Here is a 9,670-nt window from a genome sequence, read left to right on the forward strand (position 1 = left end):
TCCGTTTTTATTAAAGTTGCATAAAAGTGTAACAAAACTGGACAAAAAACAAGACCTGTTGTTGATATTGCTACATTTGTTTGTTGATTTGATTCAATCATCCCGAAACTCACCAGCTCCATAATGCACTGTTTAGCTCTTGGATTGTGCCTCATTGACACTTTTTTTTATTATTTTTTTTGCAATTTTCTCCAACAGTGGAAAAAAAAAAAGATTCTAAACAGTCTAAAAAGATACATTGTAACCCAAACCTGGATTCTGACAGAAGAATCCACTCAAATACTCTGAATATGATTGACCTTGCCTTTTCCTGTGGTACAATCTTAAAAGCTTCCTGCAAACGTTGCAAGTATGGGGAAGTCACGAGCAAGGCAAAAGCAATCACCCAGAAAAAGTATCTGACTGGATTTTTGTTTGTGGAAATCCGAGGCCCGGCATGAAAGAGATTAAAAACAGACCAGTGTTCAACTGGTAAAATGTCAAGAACATTATCTAAACAGGATCGCTGTATCAAGGCCTACGTATTAAATACTCACTTCTAAAAAAAAAAAAAATAATAATAATAATAATAATCAAATAAAAAGAAGCCAAAAACATGAGAATCACGTTTCTCTTTAAAAAAAAAAATGCTCAGTAACACACTTTACACCTTAAGAAAAAAAAAAAGGTCCTCCATCCATATATTTGGTTTGTGAAACATAAATAATACCTAAGGCAACATCAGTTTCTTGACGAAAAGAAACAAGTGGATGAAAACGGGAAGGCGCGGAGACACGACGGCGGCGCCCTGCTGTCACCGCAGGTGTTGGCGATTGGTCACGGCAATCGCGGCGAAACCTTTCGCGTCTCCCGTTGGGCGGAGGGCGGTTTGGGGATTCCAGACAAATGCCTCGTTCTCGGCTGGAATTGGCAGCTGCGGGCACGGCCGACAAGACAGCCGTGCCTATTCACGCGCTTCCGGTCCTCACTTCCGACAGCGTTGGACGTTTCCCCACCTTCGCGACATGAGCCGAGCATTTGAACAACGCGAGCGGGCTGAAAATGGGCAGGAAAGGAGAAACGGCAGCAGCAAGAAAAGGGACTGACTACAATGTAATAGCGTCGTAATTATATATATAAAAAAAAAAAAAAAAAAAAACAAGGCAGCTTAGTTGAGGGAACTGCAAGAAGTGACAGGGGAACAAAAATCTCTCAAGCAGGAACCAGTCCTTTACTAAAAACAACTTTCTCATACAGAACAGCAGGAAAAGAAAACCACGCTATGATGATTGTAGCGTTTCGCGACCAGAGTACGTGCAGGCACACTGCACATTAGAGGGCAGAAATATACACCAGAATCGAGGAAATCCTACTCTAGCCACATCTACGGTATTTTTTTTCCACCCCCCGAACGACTCCGTTCTCAAAATACACCGCGCGTTATTGTTTGGTGGTCAGAGTGCAGATTTTTCCGCAGTCCTTAAATGCATCTCGGGGTGGTAAAAAGGGAGGCGTTGGTGGTACACAGTAAAGGTTGCCCCTTCAACTCAAAATGGCCTCCAAACGAAGCAGATAACGAACTGGTTTGACGACCCACCCCCCTCCCGGTCTTGTTTTCCAGCACTTGATGAATTGAGTGATTAAAAAAAAAAGGGGGGGGGGGCGGGGAGTGAAGAGGAAGACGAGAGGCGGCTGATGAACGAAGGAGGATGGAAAAAGGGAAGGACGCCATCATTTCTTCTGAGGCGTGGAAAGCTTCTGCATCCCTCGGATCTTGTCCAGGAGCTCCGAGATGAAGTCCTGCACCCGGGACGACACAACTTGAGCGACACCCGGTGGGGGAGGGGGGAGAAAAGAAATACAAGAGCGTTCTTACCTCAGTGGGTTTAAAGCAGTCCACCAATAAATCCTGCAAGACAGGAATAGATGATCCCTTTTTTTTTTTTTTTTTTACCTCCAGATGGGTCTTTTAAAAACAAGATTCCTACCTTGACCCTGGCGGCCCGCTCCACATCGCTGGGCATGTCCAGCAGCTCGTCCACGTCGATCTCCAGCTCCGGGATGGCCTCCTCCTGCGGCGAGAGTAAAGCGAGGGAAGAGCGTCGCTGATTTGGAATAAAAATGCGTTGCAGCGGTAGCACGAGGAGAGAGGGGGGGGGGCGTGCACAATGTTTTGCTCCCTGGACTTTATAAAAAAATACCCCCCCCCCCACTGCATTGGAATATTTTGTTGCCTCATTTCTTCCTTCTGCTTACATTGAGGTGCCGACTGTGGCCGCAAGAGGGCGACATTGTTCTATGAGGAGCTCGGATGGAGCAACAAAGGAATTTTTTTTTCAGTCGCGCTACAAAGAAAGGTAACGGGGGGGGGCAGTTTGGGAAAGTCCCCCCACGCCCCCCACACTCCACCAAAAATCCTCCTCTCTGAAAATGTCGTTCCCCTAGTTTTGGTGTGTTCTTCCCTATATTGACGCAGGAATCTGGCTTCTCTCTACTTCCCCCTCGGTCTGAGTTGCCCACACCAGCTGACTCTGCACCTGCCCCCCCCGCCCCCCCCCAAAAAAAACACACTGTTCTGTTTGTGTCAGATGCATCCACTCCTTTTTACAAATGCACTTTTTCACCCCCCAGAACGGCTGGTCTCACAAACTGCGGCCTCCGCGTTGAACAGCTTCTTTTTCTTTTGTCTCTGCCCGCCGAGCCACGACTCGAAATTGATCGTAGGGCCCGGCGGGCAGAGGGGTAGGAGGGAGCGGGGCTTTGGAAAAGTCCGGAAGACGGGCTACGGTGGGGAGACACAAAGAAAGAGAAGATTCCCAAAACAACAAAACAAACCCGCAGACTGACTTTTGAGTCTGCTTTCCGGCGGGCTCCTCTTTTGTGCCGCCTCGCATAAAAAGACCGACTCGAAAGATTGCCGCCAGATATTTGCACACTTCAGCAGATTCTCCCCCCCCCCCCCCCCCATCTTCCAAACAAAGCCGTACATTTTGCTCCCGAAGTGATAAGGCGACGAACATGGAGCTAAGTCTCGGTTCAGGAGATTTGATGTGGTTCAAGCCATCCGCTGGGGGGTTTTGTTTTGGTGTCACTCGGGAACGCGCGAGGTCCCAAAACGCAACGGCGAGAAAATAGCAAAGCCGTTACGGAGATTAGCTAATATCCCGTTTGGCAGCCTTTTGCCAAACAGGTTTGACTGACAGTCGGGTGGAAAAATAAGACTTTGCATTTTATGATCCGCGAGCAGGTATTAAAGACAATATTTGCATGGATAAACTTTCAGTAATGTATTCATCTTTTTATTTAACGCGCACATTAGCATGTTTCTGCTTCTTCAAGAATTTCACCTCATACGACTGCCTACTGTGGCACGTGGGCTCCCTCTAGTGGTGTACAAATGAATCACCCAATTAAATGTTCCTACTGGGAATAAAGTTACAATGGCTTCAAATTGTTTTATATATGCCGCTATACTTTAATGTTAGTCAAACTTGGAGAGCGTAAGTCTTTTTAAGGTAGTGGAGTACCAAAGACGTGTATTACTGGCTTGAAAACATGTCATTACAACAAGACGGCGACGCCAGACACGCCGAATGAAATCCGACAGCGCCGGAGCCCGTCGGGCCGTCGTTTGCGGCGACGTACGAGGAAGCGGGAAGGCCCGGATCGCATTTCGCCTCGCGTGTAGTGGCGGCAAATTCACGGCGTGTGTGTGAGGATCGAACGCCAGACACGGCTGATTTAAAAAAAAAAAAGCAGAGTCCACGACGCCCGACACGCCGACATGTGGATGAAGCAAGTCGGGCTTTTTTCAGGCGACACTTTGGCTTTGCTAGGAAAATCCAGATCACGGGTCGGTGGCTTTTTAGCTTCTACTAAGCCAAAATGTTAACTTCCAACAAAAGGATTCTGAATGGGGAATCTCAAATGCCCAAATCAGTGTGTGTATGGGGTGGGGGGGGTGGGGGGTGTATCTTATATCATTACTGTAATCTACAAGCCTCATTCCATAACTGTAAATCACACACATACCAGGTTATAACTCGCTGCAAATATGTTTATATCTTATGTGAGATCTCGTGAGAAATTTCCACTGGAGCCACGCAGCTTGTGTAAAAAGCCCCGAGCGTCACTATGTGTGTTTTTCGCGGTGGCGGTGGGGGAGCGGGGGTCGCAAGGGTCGACATCAAGGTACTAATCGTTGACGAGAGAGAGTAAAAATAGACGGCAGGAGGCCGGCCTGGGCGCGCAGACAGGGAAGCGATGGCGGGAGGCCGACAGGAAGCAGGAAAAGCGAGGAAAAAGCAGGCCTCGTGGCGCTTAAACAATCCCGCTTGTCTCGGGTTCCGGTCAACTTTTTCTCCTCGGAAGAGGAATTCGCGTACTACCGCGGATGAGCCAGACTTGCCACTTGTGACTTCCGACAAACACGCGATACTCCACGGACATGTGACACGGAACAGGCTGGGGACAACTCGGCCCAGCTGCTTTCTTGCACTTTCTTTTTTCGTCCACAGTGCAAAATATCGTTCATGTTTACATCTCGGCAAATTCGACCTTTCTTTACGTTCCGAGAGGGGTTATCTCCATTGTGTCCTTTTCATTTTCTCCCCTTATCTTCCTCTCTCTCTTACAATAACAAACTGCTTTGTCCCCAGTGTTTTGTTTTCGTTTTCTTTTTGGTTTTGTTTTTTAGCTTTTGACGGCTTCTCTGGCGCGAGTGACGGGTTAAGAGTGCCGCCAGCCGCCAATGAATGAAGTCGCCTCGCCAAACACGCGCAATCCGTAATCGATACAAGCGCACTTTCGATGAAGGCCGCCCTCGTTGCACCTTTGGCCGACGTGCTGCGGAATTAATCAGCTCGAATGCGCTTTCTCCTGACACATTTTCCTTTCCTTTACTGGACGCCCAAAGTCGCCCGCAACGTTCTGTCGGGTCTTAAAAGAGTCCAAAATGCCGTTCAAACCGTCCTCCTGCACGCTATTGAAAACAACCACAGCCCCCGCTAGCACAATGCCACAGGCTTAACAGTTACGGCGCAGCAACACATGTAGACCGCTAATGACAACACTCAGAGTAAAAGGCTTATTGTCATTATCCTTGGTGAAGGACAAATAATATTACTGCTGTACTGCGAAGACAAGAAAAAGGAGCGAGACTAAAAATTGTGTATGTTTGGTTTACACTGCTACAAAAAAATGTTGAATTATGTTTAATATTATGGAGTATGAATTTTACTTTAAAAAAAAAAAAATCACCAAAATGTGTGTGTGTCTAAGTAGCCGGCCACATTTGGGCTACACACAAAATGGTCAATTTGTAGCGAAAAACCGCAACACAGCGATTAAGCGCAGATTAAAATAGAAATGCACACAAACACGGATTAATGCCGATTACCCTCATGTCACCTGCGGCGACCGATCATCGTTGATCGAATCCAAATCACTCGCTTTTGCGCCGTTGCTGGTTTCACGCGTGCAGTCGCTTCCGGAGGATTTTGAGAGGGAATCGGCTCCCCATTAACCTCCTCGCGCTCGGCCCGACGGGCCGGCCCCGCGTGACCGCGACGCAAAATGACAGGCCCGCCGAGCCGAGCCAGGACTTGAAACGCAACACTGGAAAAAGTGAAGTCATCGGTGCGCGCGGTTCACCGCCGACGACACTGACGTTTTCACAAACAACCTGGCTCGAGTCGAGAGAAGAAAATTCCGCAATGCATTGTGGGGGTCTTTGGAAGAGCAATTGGGGGCGGTGGGGGGTGGGGGTTGAAAACAACTACACAACTTCAGCTTAAAGTCCGCTAGTTTATGCTTACACATCATAGACGGACTAACAAACGGCATCCACGTGGCAGGGTTACGCTTTAAATGGATATTTGAACACAAAAGGCACCGCAACAAACGTCAACAGACAATGTAACAAAAACCCAGACGCTTTGTGTCTTTATCCTCTGTGAAAAACGCACATTTCAGCAGCTTACTGAGTGCCTTCCAGTTGTTGTGAAACTCTTCTTTGTTTGCGTCTGCATGACTGACCAAGTCGTGCACACCCAGGTTGAGCCGGCGGGTTCGTGTTCTTTACTGTTACAGTAGGTCGCGCTTGAGTTTTTTTTCCTCCCGGCCACTTCCTGTGTCAAAATGCCCAAAGACATTCCGGTTCGTGACTCACATCCCTTTAATTCCTCGCCGTCTTACCTCCCGCTGCACCGATTCGTTTGTCACAACCTCACTCAGGGAATCCACACGCTGAATCACCTCCACTCCTTGTGGCTTTTTTTTTTTTTTGTGCAGTTGCAACACAAACTCGCCGCTGACTCACCGCACGCCGCCATCCAAGCGGAGCCACGTGGAAACTAGTAGCGCAAATGTGTGTGTCCGCGATCGGGTGGTGGTGATGGCGGGGGGAGGGGGGGGGTGTTTGTTTGCGGAGACACACTGGGGTCTTTCACTTCACGCTGCGAAACAACCACTTTTTTTGTCGTCGCCCTCTTTTTGATATTCAAGGCCTCGAGTGTAACGCTAACGCCGCGCGTCGTGGTTTTTGTTTGTGGACGGTTCAGGCCTGGCTCCACGCTATCGCCGTGATTTGAGACGCAGCATAATTAAGATCATTAAGATCAGTATCAAAACGTTCCTCGTAATCTTAGCGGTACTATTTACCTCCAGGCGAAGGAAGAGGCGACGCTTCCCCACTTCAAAGTACAGTACAATAATAACAAAGCCTGGTTGCCATGGCGCCCACCGACGGGTCAAACGTCCGACCGCGCTTTCTCCATCTTCCCCTTCCAGATTTCTTCATTTTTCCAGCTTTCTTTTTCTCCCCTTTACTCAGACGTGCATATTAAATCCTTTATTGGAAGACCGTCAAAGCGCATTGATCCCCAAATCCTCCTTAAGCACCTTAAGTGGCGTTTAGAGTACCCCCCACCCCACCCCCCAACACCACCACCACCCTTTGAGACTTTCTGCCCGGACGATGTTGCAACCAACGTTTGGAGCGCATCCCCCACGCTCGCCGAGCGGGCCCACCTCACCGTCCTCGCTCCTCGAACAAGACTCCCAACCCGCTCGGCATTCCGCACGCTGCGAATAGCATGTGGGTCATCGCCAGCTCAGGAGAGTTGACATGAGCTTCGGAGCTTAGCGGCAAGCCGAGGGTTACGACATCAGCGTGGTCTGGTTCTGGTCTACGGACTGGATAGAAATCACCAGTGTAGCTTGAGAGGAGGTCGCCTCACAGGATGTGAGGATGGGTTCATGCCTATTTCCTGCCCCCCCACCCCACCCCCAAGCATCCGTTTGTTTTAAGATTCTGCTTGGGTTGGGCTGTCCAAGTGGATATACTTTTGCATGCATCGTGATGGAAAAATATGAATAAATAAGAGCACATTGTCAGCGCAAGACGGATACTGCACAGGTGTGCTTTAAAGCGCTTCGGACCAATGAGATTGCAGGGCAGACCTCCCCGTCTCCGGGTTTGCCTATAAAGGCGAGAAGAGCTATGAATAGCCGACCTGTAGTTGCACGCGCTGGCACAACGTGGAATTGTGTTTCATTCATATTCGCCGCCGCCATCATATAAAGGCGAAAACGCCACCAAAGCACTGATCCAAAATGTAAAAAAAACAAAAAAAAAAATTGTGTTCAATCAATTACTTAGCAGGACTGCCTGATCGATGCGTTCGATCGCGGGTTGTTTTACGATACCGCGAGCGTACCTCGCAGTCGTAGAGGTCCGTTAGCTGCTCGATGATCCATTCCTCCAGGTTGAGTCTTTTCCTCAGCTCCTTGCGGTCGTACTTGACGGTGACGCGACCCTGCTTGCGGACCGGGGTCTCGGGCTCCTCCGCGGCGCCGGCCGGCGTCTGGAAATACACGCGGGGCTGAGGGCTCGTCTCCGGGCTCGTGACGGCCGCCATGCTCGCTCGGTTCCGGTGCAGGGGGGAGACGAGAGCGATCCGATCCAACCCCCCCTCGGGGCCGACGGTGCGAAAAAGGCTGGGATTTGGAAGGGAACGTGGGGGGGGGGGGGGTAGGTGGAGGATGGAAAGGGGGATCGGCGGCCAGCACGAGGCGATCGACGCTCGATTATTCGCCTTTTTTTGGGGGGAAGCGAGATATGAAATCCTGCTGGAATCGAAGAGTTGCTCTTGTCGTCCGAGCTGCAGAAGAAAACAACTCCCACGCACAAAGAGTAACCGGCTTATTAGCCTATTTACAGCCGGCGAACTCTGCTTACATGGAAAAAAAAGGAAGGCAGTCAACTCTTCTTTATCCAGTACAAAGAAAGCGCCCGACGTCTTTCTCTCTCTCTCTCTCTCTCTCTCTCTCTCTCTCTCTCTTCCACGCGTCCCCGTGAAATGTGCGTGTGCGCGTTTTCGTGCTCTGGATGGACAAGAGAGCAAGTGACGTAACCGAGAGAAAAAGGAAAAGAACTGTAGACTTTTTTTTGTCTCCTCCTCCTTCAAAGTCAGTCCACACCCACTTGTGTGCATCGTGGACACCCGCCCCCCCCCCCCAACAAATCAACACTCACGTGACATTCCCCAAAGGTTTTTCTTAAAGTTCTCACTTGTAGGGTTGAACACTTAAAATGTGTTTGGTCGTCGTGAATCAACATTTGCAATTATTCCGTCATGCAAATAATGGGGCATCATAATTAACGCGGGATTCTTTTTTATCGTGTCTCGACTTGACAAACACTTATTTTCGCATCATGACACAAAAACAAACCAAAAAAAAAAAAAAAAACCACAAGTAGCAGGTCCGTGTTTACAAGTCCGTGCAGCTGCCGTGGCAACAAGACAGTAAAACGTCAATTATTCATTCAATATGTCTGAAACTTACGGTTGGCTAAGCACAAAACGTGTACTTAGTTTGCGGAGGTGGGGTGTGTGTGGACACGAGCTACTTTTAAACATCTGCAGGAGAAGGAACCATCTATATTCATCGGTAGCAGAAGGATTAAACATGCTATCCAGAGTCCAAATATTACATTACAGATATCGAAATTATTCTACCAGTCAATCCTGCTGTTTTTTTCGTTTTTCCAGTTGCCCCGAAAGCTCCGCCGTGCTGTTAACAGTTTTCCGTCCACACAAAGGCGCTATTGAGCAACGGGGGGTGGGGTGGAGGGGGGGGGTGTCTCTTTCTGCTCGGAAATCAAATCTGCAAAAGTCATTTAACACGTTCAGTGCCATTGACGGCTCTAGAAGTCTTAATGTTCAAGTTAACCAGGGAGGCTGGGAGTGAACTACTGATTTGTATTCGCATTCTGCGACGAGTTGCTGACCAACGGCTATGTCACCCCCCCCCCCAAAAAAAAAAAAAAAACGACGAGTCACGCCCAGATGACAAGAGTAGAATAAAAAGTGGCACATCCACATTCCAGCGCTCATCACGTGTGTCACGTGCGCCGTTTCGCAGTTCCGCTAGGTGGCAGCAGACGCCCAATTATGATCGGTTTTTGCTCATGGGAGTGAATATGCTTGTCTTCATACAATGTGTCTTTGTGGCTCCGTTGGGAGGGCGAAAAAAATCCCCCCTGTCGCTGTACTCCAAGGCGTAAATACAGAAAAGTGGGCGAAGGTCTCTTGGGCTTCTTGTCAAGCACGTTCATTGTTTTAACACAACACAACTGTCCCCCCCCCCCGGATCCTGACCGGAAAGCGGTTGCACTTTTGTTGCCTTG

The 9,670-nt window shown here is 48.9% G+C and overlaps 1 protein-coding gene across 1 annotated transcript; it reads right to left on the minus strand.

Moving 5' to 3' along the window:
- Nucleotides 1-1,612: 1,612 nt before the first annotated feature.
- Nucleotides 1,613-8,451, minus strand: ppp1r14bb (protein phosphatase 1, regulatory (inhibitor) subunit 14Bb). Its single transcript, XM_061808823.1, has 4 exons — nucleotides 7,698-8,451; nucleotides 1,968-2,051; nucleotides 1,856-1,888; nucleotides 1,613-1,779 (listed from the first exon to the last, which is right to left on the minus strand). Exons 1-4 carry the CDS (start codon nucleotides 7,896-7,898, stop codon nucleotides 1,711-1,713), a joined length of 387 nt encoding a protein of 128 aa, XP_061664807.1. The 5' UTR covers nucleotides 7,899-8,451; the 3' UTR covers nucleotides 1,613-1,710.
- Between the last annotated feature and the right edge of the window lie 1,219 nt (nucleotides 8,452-9,670).

Source organism: Syngnathoides biaculeatus, chromosome 21 (assembly GCF_019802595.1).
Source record: "Syngnathoides biaculeatus isolate LvHL_M chromosome 21, ASM1980259v1, whole genome shotgun sequence".
In the NCBI taxonomy this organism is placed as follows: Eukaryota; Metazoa; Chordata; class Actinopteri; order Syngnathiformes; family Syngnathidae; genus Syngnathoides; species Syngnathoides biaculeatus.

Coding starts and splice junctions, on each gene's coding strand:
- ppp1r14bb (XM_061808823.1), bottom strand. CDS start 7,898: ATGGCGGCCGTCACGAGCCCGGAGACGAGCCCTCAGCCCCGCGTGTAT. Junction 2,052..7,697: donor CGGACCTCTACGACTGCGAG/GTACGCTCGCGG, acceptor CTCTCGCCGCAG/GAGGAGGCCATCCCGGAGCT. Junction 1,889..1,967: donor AGCGGGCCGCCAGGGTCAAG/GTAGGAATCTTG, acceptor CCTGTCTTGCAG/GATTTATTGGTGGACTGCTT.